The 17,856-nt window shown below is 39.9% G+C and overlaps 1 protein-coding gene across 2 annotated transcripts in view; it reads right to left on the bottom strand.

Annotated features, from left to right (window-relative positions):
- The window catches only part of LOC117761661 (integrin alpha-5-like), a 43,775-nt gene that overhangs the window by 2,139 nt on the left and 23,780 nt on the right, over window positions 1-17,856 (bottom strand). For both annotated transcript variants that reach the window (XM_034585754.1, XM_034585753.1), the window contains exons 18-27: window positions 14,984-15,121; window positions 11,016-11,083; window positions 5,679-5,829; window positions 5,300-5,392; window positions 4,847-4,926; window positions 4,638-4,718; window positions 4,442-4,547; window positions 3,858-4,016; window positions 3,637-3,744; window positions 308-421 (exon numbers count right to left, since the gene is read on the bottom strand). In XM_034585754.1, the coding sequence (XP_034441645.1) occupies window positions 308-421; window positions 3,637-3,744; window positions 3,858-4,016; window positions 4,442-4,547; window positions 4,638-4,718; window positions 4,847-4,926; window positions 5,300-5,392; window positions 5,679-5,829; window positions 11,016-11,083; window positions 14,984-15,121 (1,098 nt within the window). The remainder of the gene's footprint in view (window positions 1-307; window positions 422-3,636; window positions 3,745-3,857; window positions 4,017-4,441; window positions 4,548-4,637; window positions 4,719-4,846; window positions 4,927-5,299; window positions 5,393-5,678; window positions 5,830-11,015; window positions 11,084-14,983; window positions 15,122-17,856) is intronic.

The following is a 17,856-nucleotide window of genomic DNA, read 5'->3' as shown; positions in this document are numbered from 1 at the left end:
CGCTGTGCATAGATGTGCTGTATGAACATGTGAATGGGACTTGTTAGTGCTTAATAAGACTGGAAAATCACTATATAAATAGTCAATTTATTTTGTCAGTATATTGATATATCAATAATAATATTTTTTGGGATGGGACACACCATCTGTAACTGCTGGTTTGCTGACCGCCAACAGAGGGCAGTATAACAACAGATGTTGTTGGTTTTCCCTTCAGTCTAGATCTTCCTTTTGAGTTCAGAGCTTCCTGTACTAACAGTGTACGTGTGACCATCAGTGCAGAGCAGATTGAGCTGTGTAGTCTCACCTCGATGAAGGTTTCAGCCCAGAGTCTGGAGCGTACAGTCAGGATAACACTGGCTCCTCTCTCCAGCAGCCCGGCGTCACACTGCAGATGCCAGCACTCCACTGTCGAGCAGGTCTGAGCAGGGACAGACACAAACACAGACAATGTGGCATTAGAGCCTGTTTCTCCTCATTAGTGATGGGACAGGGTTCACATTCTTCTGCAGTAATCACACACAAGTTTGTACAGCTGTCTTAGTGAGGACACTAATTGGCATAAAGCATTCCCTAGCCCCTTACCCTAAACCTAACCATCCAAACTAAATGCCTAACCCTAACCCTAGCCCTTAACCTAATTCTAATTCTAATCCTAACCCTAACCCTAAAACTAAGTCTCCCAAACAGTCCATTAAAGGGTGGTCACAGGGTCGCAAAGTGAGGACCAGGCAAAAGGTCCTCACTTTCCCAAAATGTCCTCACTTCGTAGGTTGTAGACGAAAACTGGTCCTCACAAAGATAGCTGTACAAGGGCACACACATAGAGTAAAACCTATTAAAAAATGTTTGACTGAAAACTGACTGACCTACGCATCTTTGGCTGTTAGTCGAGAGAAACAACCTTTTTTGGCCTCTATGTTGGGCCAAAAAAATTCCCAGGGTGCACTGTGGTTTTCAGAATTTCAGGTGGCTTCCTTCCAGAAAGTCAGCAGCAGAAAGAAACTTGGGGCATGTGTAATATGTGTGGTCGAGTTTTTAGAACAAGGCTATGATGTGAATTAATACCCATGTGTACCAAAAAATATCTAATGAATTCATTTTCAAAGACATAACACATGCTCTATTGTTTCTAATGTTTCTATGTTCTACTTATAAACTATAAACAGTAGGATTTGTCTACGTTATGTCATTGCATATTATTCTATTAGAGTGATATTTTGGACTTTGTTTTTCCAGATATTTTCATACTGTTAAAAATCTACTTTTGCTCTCGCTGGACACTTTGCTTAGAAATGCTGTTCTGCAGAGGCTCGTAAAAGATTTGAAGTTTGAATGATCTGAACTACAAATCCAAAAGAAAGGAGGGGGGTGTAAAGGACAGCCAGTTCACTGCCTGCAAAGTATCGATTTGAAACCACTATACAAATTTGAAGGGAAAAAGCCATACCAGATCTTCACTATTAAAAGAAACGTTACATAGACAGAACCCGAGGTAGTGTTTTCATTCCCTCTTTACATTTTTGTCAGCATAGACCAAGAGTCCAAACCGGAGTTGGAACTATTTTTAGTCTCTCCGCCAGTCATGGTGGATATGAGCTGTTTTCATCATTGGGTTTTAGTTCATTCATTCTACTTATCAGAAATGTGGACATTAGTTATTTAGGATGGCCGATTTGTAATCTTCAGCAGGAAAGCAGGACTAAGCATACTCGGTAGATACTACTTTCACTTGTGCACTTTCACTCAACAAGTGTACAGTTCTCAACTTGCTGAGTGTCGTCCCTCACACCCCCACCCGACCAATCAGCTCCAAATGTTAATCATCTGGAGATACTGTCCAAAGAAATATTCCAACCACACACACACACACACACACGCACGCACACGCACGCACGCACGCACACGCACACGCACACGCGCACACGCACACACACACACACACACACACACACACACACACACACACACACATATTCTCAATACTCCAGGCGCAGCTGTTTCAAAGAAACAAATGTGTATTATACGTTTTCAACATTTCTTTAGCCCAGTAGACTTGAGAATTCAATGAAAAATCATTCTATAATACACAATAAATTGAGTTGAATTCAGTTAGTTCTGGTAAAAAAATATTTTCACCTCTTACATTATTGTCCAACTTACAAACAAGTGTGATGAAACATCTTCATGTGGTTGGATTTTCCAATTTAAATCCGGTTCATCTGAATACCATAAGAAATTAGCTGTCAGTGACATCACAGTCAGTGGCGAGCTGCACCAAAGCAGCACAATAGATCACAAACCTAATTAATTTCATCTCAGGAACAATTAGGACAACCAGCAGAGATGTTTACCAGAGCTCATTATATCTATTATCATTTCCTCCGCTGAAAGAAAGAATCTCATTAGGATTTAAAGTGGGCCGAGCGGCCTCCTCCCTACGGCCTTACTGGACTACTTTAGTTTAAATGTGCAACATGAAGCGTGCACGCCCACTCACCACACACACAGAAACCCAGGGGGATCGAACAGTCAACACAAGAAGCAGTGACTTTATTTAAGAGCCTCTGTTGTGGTGTGTTTGGACTGAACAGACTTGCATCACCATGATTCCCTCCACATGCTGAGTCAAGGAGGAAAACAAACACTTCCTGGGGTCTTTGGAAAATGCATGGGGTCGACTGTTACACAATTTGATGAGGAACAAATGTTCTCAGGGGTTAAGAAAGAAACAGTAAATCCAAACAGAGTTTCTTATTTTCTCTCTCTACACTCCTTCACATCAGAAGAGAATATCCCTTTTTTTGCAGTTGACAGAGCAAGGCCATAGTCTGTATACAAACAAATGACATGACTGCTCCCCAAAAGCGGTGACAATACATCTTGATCGCCCCCTGGTGGCTGGATGCAGTACATGTCATAAACCCATCTCCATGTTATTGAATGGGACAGGAGCCAAAGTCAAAGTCAAAGTAAACAACCAAATAAATTCAATAAAGACATTTTCTGTCATTTTATATAGTTCTGATCACAATGATGTATGTTCACTTTTTCTGAAGGATTTGGTTTCAATTATTTGCTATAAAAATGTCGTGACTGACAGCTGAGACTGACTCGCGATTGGTTGAGCGTGAGTATCGGTGGGACCTTGATACTGAGGCTCCTAATGCCTTTGTATATATAGACTATAAACTAAGCTACTAGATTTCTGACAGTATTTCTGCTGTACTGAACACAGCCAGGTCTGGACACACAGATATGACATTGAAATCAATTGAATCTCTTTTAATGTTACAATAAAGATAATACGTGGTTAAATAAAAGGGGAAATTTTAAGTCTTAGGTAGGACTAAAACATCTGAGAAAAAAGTTGAATAAAAGCACCATTAACATGACATACCTGACTGAACTATCACCAATCAAGTTGCATTGCGGGTAATCTAGGTGCTAGGTTTTGACAAGGAAGACTGTTCAGAATACTGAATCTCTTCTGCATTGATTTCTATGCTTTTGAAACTGTCTTCCAGGAGCGTAATGAGAAATCAGTCAAGTGTTTGTTTAATGTAGTCAACAGAAATGTAGTGTGTATACAGTGTGTCCCTGCATATAACTTCTACCGATTCCACATCTACTCACCAGGTTTCCTTGTTCAGCCAGAGGATCACTGTACACCTCCCTCCTCCGGATGCGGTGCTCACTGTTGGGTTTCAGTGACGTGGGACTCACTGCTGCTGGAGGCTGGAGCTGCACACATGAAGACATTGACGGATTCAGTAATAGACACAATCACATTTCCAGGGACAGGAATAGAACGAGGCCTCACCCATGCCAACGATGCTGTGTGTGTGTTTCCTCACCTTGAGTTTCAGTGCATTGATGGTTGTTCTGGAGGAGCAGCTGAGCGGCCCCTCGGTCACCACCTCCACAGGGTAGAGCAGCTCGTGGCCGGGAGTCCTCAGAGGACATCTCACCTCTAACGTAGAGTGGCTCACCACACTGGGACCATTATTCACCAGCTGAAAGAGAGGCACAGTTTGACGCAAGATGCTGTTTCTGCTTTAACCTGCTTAAGACACATAAATGGCACATCAATCCTCGTCTGATGGAGGTTATGTGAAGACAAATCTACTATTTTCTATCAACTACTTAGAGTATATTCTTTTATTATGATCTTGGATTGTGATCGTGGTGGCAGCTGATCGTGGATTACGATTACAATAAAAGAAAAATAAAGGTCCTCCCCTGCACTACAAAAAAGTTAGACTACCTTACTACAAATACTCTCCCCCCTTTCTGACAATCCATCCCAGTGTCTCTGAATAATCCAGTAAATCTGCACCTGCAGTTCATTTAAATCATCATTGAAAACAAAGAGACAAGAGACAGAAGTAAGAATTGTACAAATCTCAACACGTAAGGTTTGTCAGAAATCACTGCTGACCTCATAGACCTGCTGAAGCTCAGGGCCGATGTCCTGCTCCTCCCTCAGAGTCTGACGAATGGTCCAGTTGGGAGGTGGAAAGATGAATTTGTCTGGCCGAGAAACACTGTGACACGCACAAACATGGAGTTTAGGAGTCGTCCTGGCAGCAATCACAGTGATTATAATGATTATAACAGTAACAGTAATGCCTCACCCCTGCAGGATGACGTCGGCCACCGCGGCCACCTCCAGCTCGTAAAGCACCACGTCACTCTCAGAGTTATTTACATTTTTACTACAACAAACCACAAAGAGACAAAAAGCGTTTCACCGATATTTTATATCATCTGACAAAACAGGATAGCAAACGTTAATTGAACACATGAAAAAATGAAAATAAAATCAATTGTAGCTGTGACCTACCTACGTATTTGGAGCTCAAACTGAACTGGACTGTGAGTGTCCTTCAGTCTGGGCACAGTAAACCGAAGGCCGGCTCGGATCTAGGAAATAGACGACAGATAAAAGAAACAATTATTCTCAGGAACACGATTAAAAACTATGATAAACAAATGTAATACTTTTCTATATTCCCTGCACACTTTTCAGCAGATTTTTTTATTTTTATTCTTTAAGGCACCATACATTTTTTTCTCACCATGAACAGATAAATAAATAGTTATCCGGGCCTCTATGATTCCACTGCTTATAGAAACAATATATAGAAATATTCATTTTACATTAGAGTCAGATCGAGGTTTTGTGTATCGTAACAGGTCAAAATGAAAACATTTTAAGTTTGCTTGTTTATCAATGGATACATGAGGGAGCACTTTAACTTGATTTCATATTACTGTGGGCTTAGTTGGCTCTTACACTGCTACCAGGCTTCATGGGGTTTCCCAGATCACAGATGAGATATCGGGTCTGATTCTCTGCCTCATAGCTGCACGTCAGCTGAGTCAAGCTCTGGAAATGACACAGAAACATCAAATATTATCATCTCTTAACTTCTGATATTAACTTTGAGCTTTGAGTTACATGGGCCTTAATTAGAGAATAATAATAATATAATGGCAACTGAGACTATATTAATATTTAACGGTATTAATTCTGTACATAGATGCACTGTTTGATTGTGTGTATTTCTGAATAGCAAAACTGTACTGTTCAAGACTAGAAAAGTGCTATATGAAATACAGAATATTCATATGCCTTGGCGAGTACAGTGACAGCCGCCGCCCCCCCCCCTCACCACATTGTTGCGTGCTATCCCGCTGTAGTCGGCCTCTTGGGGGAGTACCACATACAGCTCAGCCTCGTACGCCCCTCCCTCTCCCTCGTTCCTGGCATTGAAGATCAGACATAGGGAGTTTTCATCGCCCAGGTAAACCTCTGTTCTGTCACTGGAAGAGGAGAAACACAACATCATCACTGTGTTTTCATCTAAATGTTCACTTTTTCTTTAATAAAGTATCAAATAAATGTATCAAGTTTAATATTCTTAAATCAAATATAAAAAATAGCAGTAGTTTTAATTGTTAAATACTTTGATCAATGTAATATAGATTATTATTATCATTTTATAAATGAATTAAGTCTTAAAGAAGACCACAAACTGAAATATCCTGTCATGTATCAACATATTACCGTCCTCCCTATTACATAACATTAGTTTTTGTTTATGTTGGGTTTGTTTTGTGCCACTTGGGGGCAGTATATTTACCCGCAAACAAAGTCTCCTTTAATTCGTAAATATTAAATCTTTTCAGGAACTAAATGCTCTGGTACGTCACCAGCTTGTCACTAATATAGCCTGTCTGCTGTTTGGACCTGAGTAGGAGGTACACTGAGAGCTTCTGTTACTGAAAACAAGTGACTACTGCAGCAGGAAGCAAACACTGATGAGAGCGATAAGAGTAAAAACAGCAAATCCACAGACCATAAAAACAAAAACAAGCAGCTGAAAGACACATGTCCTGAGGTAAACAGTGTTCAGAAATAATTCTCTTGTGGATTCATCTCCAAAAGCAATGATCATGATCCGCCTTTAATACGAAAACAATGGCCCCTGCAGTGTTAAAGCTACTGAAAAAGATGTTCAGGTGGGTCTTATGGATGGTTTGTTTCAAACACAGTGTCGGGTTGAGTCTTTGTGCAACACTCATTATCCTATTATCCAGGGGTATTTGAATTGTGCACAAATGTAATCAAATTAAATAATTATAAAGAGTAACACGAAAGTAACATTAGTAACATAAAAGAGGATGAATCATACTGACTTGAGTGATCCCCTGGTTTCACCTCTAGGACCATGAGGTTCATATTTGTGCTTTTCAATGAAAGTCTCTTGAACGATTAAAATGAAAGCTCAGTATTAATTGTAAGGACTTTGATGATCTTTTAAGTTTCATATAGCGCTATAAAGAAATCAAATCTTTAATATGTCCTAACCTTTATGACCAAATACCAATCAATATGAAACTGATGTTGTACTTTGGGTACAGTGCTGATTAGCAAATGTTAACATAATAAACATTTTAAACAAAAATATATAATCTTGACTGGATGATTGTGTTGCTCGGATTACATGGCTGAACCAAAACATGATTGCGCAACTTCAGGGTGTTCATAATGCAACTAACCATGTCGTCCCCCCCCCCTTGTTGTTTTCTTGGCAGTATTACAGTCTGAGTTTACACATTAACACTGTTTGTGTGAGTCTGTGTGTGTCTAAGTGCCTAAGAGGAAGCAGAGTCAGTCCAGGCTGGATTAGATTTTAATCATTTAAGAAAAGTATCGATCATTATTTGATGATCAGTGTTGATATTGTTTCTTTTATCCTTGTCTTTTGCCAATACTTTTAAATTATTTTGTATTATTAGTCTTTCATTTTGGATTTTATACTATATTGTTTCTTGTCTATGAGTTTAGATTTCGTATACTTTTCTGTTTTTGATTTTAAATGACATTGCACTAATTTGCTTTTTTTCTTTGGTGTTTGAAAGGTGCTATATGAATAATATTATTAATATTATTAACACTCTAGACTAAGTTAACCTGTTAAACATAAATGCTAAAAATAGCATGTAAGTATTGTCAGTGAGATGCAGCATTTGGCTCAAACCACCAACATGCCTAAGTGCAACTAAACAAAGAAACTAGCATGGCTGTAGAGTTTCTACACAGATCTAAGAAGAGGTGATATTTCAACATGACATTTTTACAGTCAGTGTTGAAAAGATGAATTATCTACGGCCATCAAAATGACCAAAAACAGAGATTGTTTTTGTGCCATCTCTGCTCCTGAGTCCATTTTAAGTGAGTTGGTGCAGCGTTTAACCAAAATGCCCCAGAAGCAGCGATTGTGAAATCTAATGAAAAGCAGGGACGTGAAGTCTTTTCCAGACAATGCATCTCTTGTTTTCGACAGCTGTCCCCAGGGGCCGTTTTCCCCTGCATATCTGTCCATGACTGACCTGGGAAATGACCCAAATCTGATCACTGTGATTTGTCTCAGGAAACCGACCCCCACCTTATTCCGCATGTTCACAGTGACGCCCCTGTATGCAAACACACGTTCAGCGTAGTGATAAATCCTCTCGACACTCTCCAGTTGCAGCCCTCCCCCAGCAGCTACACTCTGTGGTAGTAAATTCATGTTTCTATTGAGCGTCGTGAGGAGAAAGGAGTCTGGTGGAGGGTCGGAATCAGGGTTCTTCTTTCATTCCCCATTTCCTCCTCCCCTCCCCCTTTCTTCCGAGTCTGGACACGGTGACCCCTCGCTAGGTGAGACGACCACCAGATGATTTTAATTAGGCTCAGGAAAGTTTAGCGAATGCGGAGGAAGCAACGCTGATACGCCAACACTGAGCAGATGATGGGAACAGACACGTCTGAAGCTGAAACTACAGTTTCACATGTTGAGAATATGTAGCAGTGAATCATAAAGCTCATAAAAGTGTAATGGAAGCCAGAGGATACAGCCAGAGCACCAGTGACAGACCTCATGGCTGAGAATGTTAAACATCCAACTGTTTGCAAATTCTTGGCGAGCTAGAGAAAAACGCTGCATCTTATAGTGTGTCAGTGAGGTTAAATTCTGTTGAGTGAAAGTGCTGAATCATTTGGTCCCGAGGCAGCTACAAACGCAGCTCTTTGACTTTTCATGAGAAACTTTTTTCGCCCTGAGTGTATTCCTTCAGCTAAGAGAAATCACATGCATGTAATAAAAAACAGAGCGAGCTGGCTCGGAGGACAGAGCCTGAGCGAGCGTTCGCTTTGTGAATGGACCAAAGCGTTGCCAAACATTTGGCCCGCGTCCATTCACAAGCAGGGATACATGATTAATCAACGATAATAAGTGAGTGTGCCAAGACTCAGGAATCGTTCCTCTGTTCTCCACTGCATGTTATGAGCTGCGCTGTGAACGGCATCTCATCCTTTGAGTCTTTCTCTGATTCACAGAATTGTGTTTACTCCTTTGTATACTTGTCCATTTTATATACGGTTTCTGTTTTGTATATAATTCCTGAGATTCCTTCTTTCTTTTTTCCTGAAATCCACAGATAAACGCAGCTTCTCTGTCCAGTATTGCTTGTTAACTCATAGGGAAATTAACCATGAGTTAAGGGGGAAACTCAGTTAAAGTCTTTTGTAAGAAAAAGACTTGTTTACATTCAGTCCTAACAAAACTAATGTGTGTGTGTGTGTGTGTGTGTGTGTGTGTGTGTGTGTGTGTGTGTGTGTGTGTGTGTGTGCGTGCGTGCGTGTGTGCGTGCGTGCGTGCGTGCGTGTGTGTGTGTGTACTTTCCATTCTTGTGAGGACATTTCGGAGGACAAAGGACTGTTAAGACTGTTAAGAGGGTTAAGACTTGGTTGCAGGGTTAGCATAAGGTTTAGGTTAGGGTGACTGAGCTTCTCTTCCCTTGTTAGACCCAGGCATGCTGACAGAGATGACTGCATCTCCTCCCATAATGCACTGTGGCCCACCCATCATTCTCTAAAAAAGTCATCATTTACTTTACTTATGTAACTTTCGTTATTTATGAATAAAACTAAAAAAAAAACTTTATTTTATCATTATCTATACCGCTTATCCTTTAAGGATTGTGGGGTGCACCCTAGACAGATTGCCAGTGTATAAATTAGATTAATAAAAATGAAAAAAATGTAATCTGTGGTAAATAAAATGAAATAAAACAAAAACCTGATTAAAATTAATTCTGCAAACCCCTGTGGGTTTTCTTCAGGACAAGGCACAAAAACAAACAACTATATTGTTGCATAGACTAAGCAGGTTGTGACGTTCACTCTGGTCAGAGCAGGAAAAAACACTGGGTTGTAAAATGTTAGGCCATTGAGTGTGTGTGTGTGTGTGTGTGTGTGTGTGTGTGTGTGTGTGTGTGTGTGTGTGTGTGTGTGTGTGTGTGTGTGTGTGCGGGCATGTGAATTAAGGAGAACACTATAGCTCTATGGATCATGTCAGCTCATTGTTTTTGCTTTACTGCAGCTTGACAGTTCTGATTCCTCTCACTGCTCTCAGGCAGCTGTTTCCAACTCAGCTGCTGCTTCCTGCCCAGCACCACACAGCAGACAGACAAAGCTGGCAGAAAACTGAAGAACATATCGAAGCATTTTGCAACTGAAGAGCCGCATATTTAGCTCAGGAGTTGGTGGAGACCACAGAGATGTCACTTATATCAATAGGGTGGCCGGAAAAAGACTTAACACATTACCTATATGATCTTTATGTCAGTATAGGCTATAGCTTGTTCTGCCAACAAATTCTGTTAATACAGCCTGAATCCCAATCACATTGAAAAAGGGTTTTGTGTGTGGTCTCTATAAGTGTTGTGTACTGCTGCTCATCAGCTGTGCTTCGTACTTGTTTTCCCTCCACAGTAATCAAAAACATACAAGGCATCACTTAAAGTGCATCAGACAAACGTCCCATAAGACGTATTGTTTTATGCAGATCAGCATTGAGCAGAGCTGCAGCTTTTAAAGTTGAGTTCGCTTTGCATCATTTCACCTTTGAGACAATTTAATATGCTAGAAGGCTGAGAATGTGCCCTTAACTTTTATATTTACTATGAATTAAACAGTTCTTGATCAGGGAGACAAAATAGAAGCTTCAGATATTTAAGATAATTTTTTTCTTTCTTTTAGTTTGTTTGTTTGTTTCTCTTTTTCTCTTTGTCTTTTTTTCTTACTCTTGTTCTTTCTTTCTTTGTTTGTTTCTTTCTTTCTTTCTTTCTTTCTTGGTTTGTTTGTCCTTTTCTCTATTTCTCTATTTCTCTATTTCTCTATTTCTTTCTGTCTTACTCTTTTTCTTTCTTTCTATATTCTTTCTTTACATCTTTCTTTATTTCTTTTCATTCATCTATGTTCTTTGTGTCTTTTAAATCATTTGTCGTGCTCATCATTACATTGTTGTAATAGACAATGGTTTCTTGTGGAATGATACTTTTTTTCTATGTTATCGAACCATGTTCAAATTGTATTTTGTGCGATCTGCAAAACAAATGAAAATATGCAAGTCTAACGTTGTGTTTTTGGACTCAGGTATGTGAAGGTGATTTCCTCTCACCCAATTACAGCCAGTTTGAGGTCGGGCACACAGATGTTGTCCTCTCCACAGTCCAGTTGAATCTGGGCCTAAGAGAGAGAGAAGAAAAGGCATAAATGTGGAGAAGAGGAAGAGGGAGAAGCAAGGAATGGATATTAGGGCTAAAAGAGAGAGAGAGAAAGAGGTGCCCAGGGAACAGAGTCGGAAGGTACGTAGAGAATAAAGCCTTGGAGGAAGAGGATGTTTACAGAAGCCAGTACACTAGATTCATGATTTAATTAAAGGATAAAGTTGGATATAGATTATACATGATCCTCCATCTATGCACAAAAACTGTAACAATATTTGAAACAAAAGCAGGACCCTTTATACTGGCGGGATAGAAGTGATGCATGTTTTACATGTGGGAGAGAAGAAAGAGAAGAACAGCGAAACAAGGCGAAGGTTGAGGAGGATGAAAGGATGAGGAATTCAGTCTGAGCAAGTGTTTCGTTTTTGTGGAGAGGCCTCGATTAAAAAGAGTGAAAACCGTAGTTCTTATGGACGACTTGGTGAAAGATAAATGTGATTTCGATGAGATTATCTTTTCAAGTGCATCCATTCAATCTTCTGTTTTACTCTCTCTTTTCTGTCTCCACCATTTCTCCTTTGTGTTCTCTACTGTCATTGTTGCCGCACGGCCCCGTCTCTCCAACATATGGGAAACATTAGATCGTAAAAGAATGCTACAGAGAGCGAAGAATCAGCCTGGCAATGGTTAACAGTGTCTCCGTGGAGATTCCTCCTTCAAGTTCCTGGTTTTACATTCACTCCGGACTCCATCGCTCATTTCCCACTGAGCAGACATGAGCTCGCATGCTCGGTGACTGGCTCACTAAGATGAAGTGATGGTTGCCAACTTATCTTTCACTTTTGTTTCCAACCACTTTTGATCTCTTCTTCACTTTCATCTCTCCATATTCCCACACATTTGATCCACGTGAGCCATGTTTCCATCCATTAGACCGAGCTGTTGCCCTTTTGGCCACCTCCAAGACGTGAAGCGATGAAAATACAAACATGGTAATTATACCTGGTAGACAAATGACTACTCCACTGCATGTACAGACTATGTTCACTGACTGTGGGACACTACCAGAGTAAGAATCAAATGTTAAGTGTTCACAATTAACGTCTGGGAATAGTTTTTTTATCAACTTCAGCGAAACAACAAAATTCGGCAAAATAACAAAACACCTCTCTGTATATTACAATACATTCTCTAAAAAAGTTGAATCACTTCAGCTAGAATGGCAATTGGTGCACGGAACACATGCCTCCACTAAAGGCTTCTATCTTACAATGATAAAAAAAATAATACTCGGTGCCAAAATTGAATGGGCTCTTTTTTGGCCAATGTCCTTTTCTTCCACCAAGTTCCGTGGAAATCTGCTCCTTAATATTCAAACAAACAGGGCGGAGGTATTCGACCAAATTAACAGAATGATATCAGAAAATGTCTACCACAAGAACTGAAATCAAATTTGTTCTATTGGCACAAATGTCACAATGATTTGTTTCATTAATTTGATTGACTATGGTGTCACTTACAATAATGGACATGCTAAACTGTGAGCATAATGGAGTAAAGCATTAGATTTTGCAACTTTATCAATGATATTAATGATGATAAATAACTTTGATACTACTGAGCCAATTGTCAGTTAAAGGGAATAATGAATAGACACAGACAAAGCAACTGATTCCAGGGCAATATTATGTCCCAAAGTATCATGGGAACTGTAGTTCCTTCCAAAAGGTAGTACAAATAACAATAATAATAGGTATTATTGTAAAACTACTACTACTACTACTGCTACTACTATGTGCAGCACTTTCTCTATCACACATCACTCACACAGTGCAGAGACAGCCGTCAAAATGTAATGAGTTCTTTCTTGACCCATCCAGCATCCTTCCAAGTTTTGTGGTAATCCAGCCGCTGGTTTTAATGTAATGCTTCCAAATAACAGACCTCCTGGAGGTACTAATAATAACAATAACTCCATATTCATCAATTAAAAATATTAATGTTTTTGCTCCTACTTATATCCAGAATACAAGAACATGTTTCTGTTGATTCCTTTCACATAAGGATTCTTATGAAAAAAAGGATTCCATAAAAACAGCCAGTTACAAGCACGTGACATACACACTCACACACCCACCTCACATACTCACTTAACCTTATATCACTCACATAAACATGTGCACGTTTTTTTTCAGGCTCTGGCTCTTGCTTTGGTGAGGAGACCACCGACAAAATACATAAACAAACCACAACCAGATGTCTGCGAGCTGAGCCCCGCCCCATACGGAGCTGTCAGTCCGCCCTCTGTGTTTTTGCAGAGCCATGACTCGCCAGTGCTCCATAAACCTCCCAGCTTTTCATAATGGAAACGAGAACAAAATGAAAACCCACCAACAGTGCTGTAATCAGCTCCTGCTCTATCAGGCCTGACCCTCCGCCTCTAACCATGTGGGCTTCAGCATCACAGAGGGGCTCTCCCATTTGATGTCAGGTTTAAAATGGCGGCCTGTAACCTCCGTCTTTGCCTTTCAAATAAATGTCCTGCGTGCAGAATGTAAACAGTGCAGTGGTGGGCAGAGTGAAGTTAGACAAATATAGCTCAGAACTCCACTGTGTGTATAAGAACAACTTGTACGTGATTTTACATTGTTTGGTGAAGTTAAGTGAAACTCTTCCCCGTGGCTTCTCTGCTCTCTCTGCTCTCTCTCCTCTGGTAATCATTGTGGTGACCATCTGTTTGGTTCACAAAATACAAGGCGTGTGGCCATCTAAGTGGTGTGGTCTGGCTGTTTGGTGTGGTAATGTGATATGTAGATACACGTCATAACTCCACACAGACATACACTATATCCTTGGGGATCTCATCTTCCAAGAAGAATTGAAACAGAGCAGCGCTTCAGTCCAGCGTGGAAATTCCATTTGGAAAATTCTCAACCTTAATATTTATGTGCAAGCAGCATACACTGTAAATGCCAACCAACATTACTTTCAAAGGTTTAAATTTGAGAATATCCTTTGTGTATAAAGTGCTGTTAGCCTAGTCAACTTGAAATGTGTAAGGCCTTATTTGCATTATCACCTAAACTGCGAACAATTTTCTTGTTTAAATGGTGTAAATATCAGAATATAGTGCAAATGAGTAAATGTATTGTTCTGTTTGACCAACAGTATAAGATGGGAAGTGGGAGAACTTCAAATATGAAAAGCTGCAACCAGGAATTTCTATTGAGAATTAAGGTATTAATCCACTTAAATAGCGACTGCTACAGCGATGGAAATATATGTCATAGCAAATTTAGTTTTTGATCCAACATAAGGCTTTCCAAAATCCATTTTCTCCTACTAACATTTAATGATTCAGTTTAATAATCAATGATACTTCTCTTAAAAGAATCTTTGTACTGTCTTGGCCGGCTTACGTTCGAGTTATACTGTGGCTTCATTATTTGATTCTGAACAACCATCTGTGGGCCATTTGTGAACCAGACTTAGCCTCTCAGGCTGCATAGAGGCTTCTGTTCTATGATCATATTAGAGAAGGTCATAAACTGTGTCTCAATTCCGGAGCCGATTTCATCACAGTGGCGTGACTGCACTGTCCCATTTCAAATGCCGCTGACAATGCGTCCTTCCATCCCCGAGAAACAAAGGCTCCAACGGGTGGATCCTCCCTGGACCAAGCTATCCCAAGATGCATTGCACTTCAATGACAAACTGTTTTTCAAAGAGGTAAAGCTTCAATCAACCAAACAGCTAACGTTACACATGTTAAAACACCAAGAGATAGTAAAACCTTCTCATCTGAATTACTGTGGTGCGGATATCACAGTGGGTTGTGTAGCAGTTGGATGTAACTGGGTGAACTGCGTGGCCTTTATCTGGTTTCATGAGTTAATGTGTGTCATTAGATAATCCTTACCTTCTGCTCTATGAGCTGTTCTGTCTGATAATCCAGGATTGGTCTGAGGCCATGCTCGGCCACTGTAGCCTGAGGATCCAGACTGAAGTTGAGACTGATATGAATGGGAGAGAGTTTATCCCGAAACTCCTCTTCACCCTGCAACAAAGAGGCAGTGTCATGTTAATGACACAAATCACACATATCGTCTCCACATACTGATAAAGTGACAAATAAAGAGCAACGGATATTTTAGTGTTTCAAAACCTTTCATGTGCCCACTCTTTTTCTTTAATTTCCAACAGTGGTGATACTTTTACTCTATAGCTGCATCATTTATGATAAGATTGACCAAGATTTACCATGATTATAAATGTTTCAGTCTAATTGACCTCATCACACATTAACTACGTCCTCTTCTCTCCTCTCTGCTTTGGCAGCACAAACAGTCTGACACCTTTTTTTAAATCAACCCATGTCTATAATAGTTTGTTAATCACCAGACAAAAAAGAAACAATACTCAGAAATAAACTAAAACAATCCTTTGCTTATATACAGTTTATATTTTGTCCTTACTATATTATTGTTATTATTATTTGTAGGGATTCTTTTTGTGATCATGTGATCATATTGTTTATATATCTGTTGAATCAGTTTGATGTGACCAAATTTACCTGCAGGTTTCTGTGTTTCGTATCATATTCAGTGCTTTATTCACAGTTATGATAATGTTACTTGCATGTATAAATCAACCTCTTTTTTCATGAAAGTGCTCATAGCTGCGAAGCCCTGAGTTAACTGAGCCAGTTGAAAACCAGCTTAATGATACAGGTTATACAGAATTGGACATTAGGTTCAGTGAAGCCAGATAACCAGAAGATATCTGGTTATGTTGAACTTGCTTTGTCGTACAAGCCTCAGAGATGGATTCATGTTTTGTTCTGTTTCCTGGAACATTCAGGTGAGGTGCAATTGTATAAGATGGTTTCAAACAACCCATAATTATAATGATTATAAATCTGTAGATATTGTCAGTCTTTGAGTGGAGACTGTTGAGAAACCCTGTTGCAAATGTACGAGAAAAACAGTCACATGGAATGAAATCTAAAGCAGATGTTATTGAAACTATTTGCTTAAACGGGCGATTCCAACTGCTTTAGTTTTCTGTGATGTGACATGAGTTCTATTTGACCACCCACAATGACGTGGCCCCTCTAAAGAAACGTGGAGACACATAAGTGTGGACTGACAGGTGAGTGCATGTTTGGCAGCTTCTACTCAGACCATCTCTCGTCCTGTCAGAGCACAGACTCCTCTGATCATTATGCTCTTACAGTGAACACCTACACATATGACTTAAGCGTGTTAGTCAGACATTCACTTTGATCAGGTCACCACTGAGTGACGAGAAGATTGGTACTGTAGCAGTTTCCCCACAAATGGCACTTCAAACAGAAACTTCAAGCTCGGCCAATTAGGAAATGACTTTAACCTCGCTCTGCAGCGGAGAGTTAACTGCATTCACCTGGTGCTGCAGGTGCAAAACAGCCAATGACTAGGAGACATCAATGAAAAGCAGCAGGACTCCAGCAGAGCCTGGAGAAGCAGAACATTTGTTCAGGCTACAAAGAGCCTGAGAGGACTGGACTGTGAAACTGTTAGCGCACAATACTTGAATTTTTGTGAATGATCTGTCTTTGTTTCCTTCCTCGGGTGGAGGCAGTAAACATCACTGGAACGAGAACTATGAAACCACATTTAAATTCACGAGATCCGGATATTTATTTGGATCTGCACCTAATTACACACACTCATAAATACCAGTCCCTTAACCATGATTTTTTTTGTCAATATCCATTAATTATTCTAAGTGAAGTTAACAGAAAAGTTGAAAAACGCACTAACAATGTGAAAAGAATGTGAAAAATGAAATCATGCACCCATCGTCCTTGGGCTATGCCCCGCCCTCCACAAACTTTCATGCAAATCAGTTGAATTGATTTTGCATAATTCTGCAAACTAACTTTTTTTTTCAATGTGAATCATTGTATTTTGCTCTATTGAAGCTCCATTTGAATTTTGGTGGAATTCTACCTTTTCCTCACAGCTGTGGGTTAGGAATAGGAAGTTCAGTGGCACCACTAAAGGCCAAGTAATACACCCACACACGCCTACTAATAGTGCTGGGAAATTTCCCCTCCTCTGAGCCAGCTAGCTTCAGCTCCCTTACCACATGTTTGCATGTGTTGTAAATCAACCCGGTTCTTGGGTTTCTTGAAAGTGGATAATCTCACGATTCAGACACAATTTAAATATTCTCTCTACCATAATTTGTTCAAAAGTTATGTATTCTTTTGTTGCTACTCTCGTCTTTTGAGGATAAAAAAGTAGGACTTATTGTCGTTGTTTATAAGATGACAGGCGTTCACCTGGAAACAACTGTATGATAAGCAAAAACAGTTAAGCCTTACAAACGGTCCAACCTTAAAAGTAGCCATGTGATTTTTTTTGTAAACAACAGAGGTTATGTTTGCATTCAGTTTGTCACCAGAACACCTTGTGTGTGTCCATGACCCATAAGCTTCTTCATTAAATATTTACAAAGCAGATTTTGAGTCCATTTGTCGATTACATGAATGTTTGCTAGCTGCGCGTAACATTTCCTGCACATTTGTGCGTTTGTGCCTGCACAAAAGATGCAACAGTGCCCATAAAAGTACAATTCCCAATACAAATAACTTAACGTCAGTGTATTTAGGCTCGCTGCTAGCAACAGGTTTTGGTCCAAACTGAAATGTTTGAAGAGCTATCAGACGAATGGCCAGACTCACATGAGGTCACTGTGACCCTTGACCCCTGAAATCTAATCAATTCATCTTTGAGACAAAGCGAC

This window comes from Hippoglossus hippoglossus, chromosome 5 (genome assembly GCF_009819705.1).
Source record: "Hippoglossus hippoglossus isolate fHipHip1 chromosome 5, fHipHip1.pri, whole genome shotgun sequence".
Classification (NCBI taxonomy): domain Eukaryota; kingdom Metazoa; phylum Chordata; class Actinopteri; order Pleuronectiformes; family Pleuronectidae; genus Hippoglossus; species Hippoglossus hippoglossus.
The sequence above is the reverse complement of the archived record's forward strand: the minus strand, read 5'-3'. Positions and strand labels throughout refer to the sequence as shown.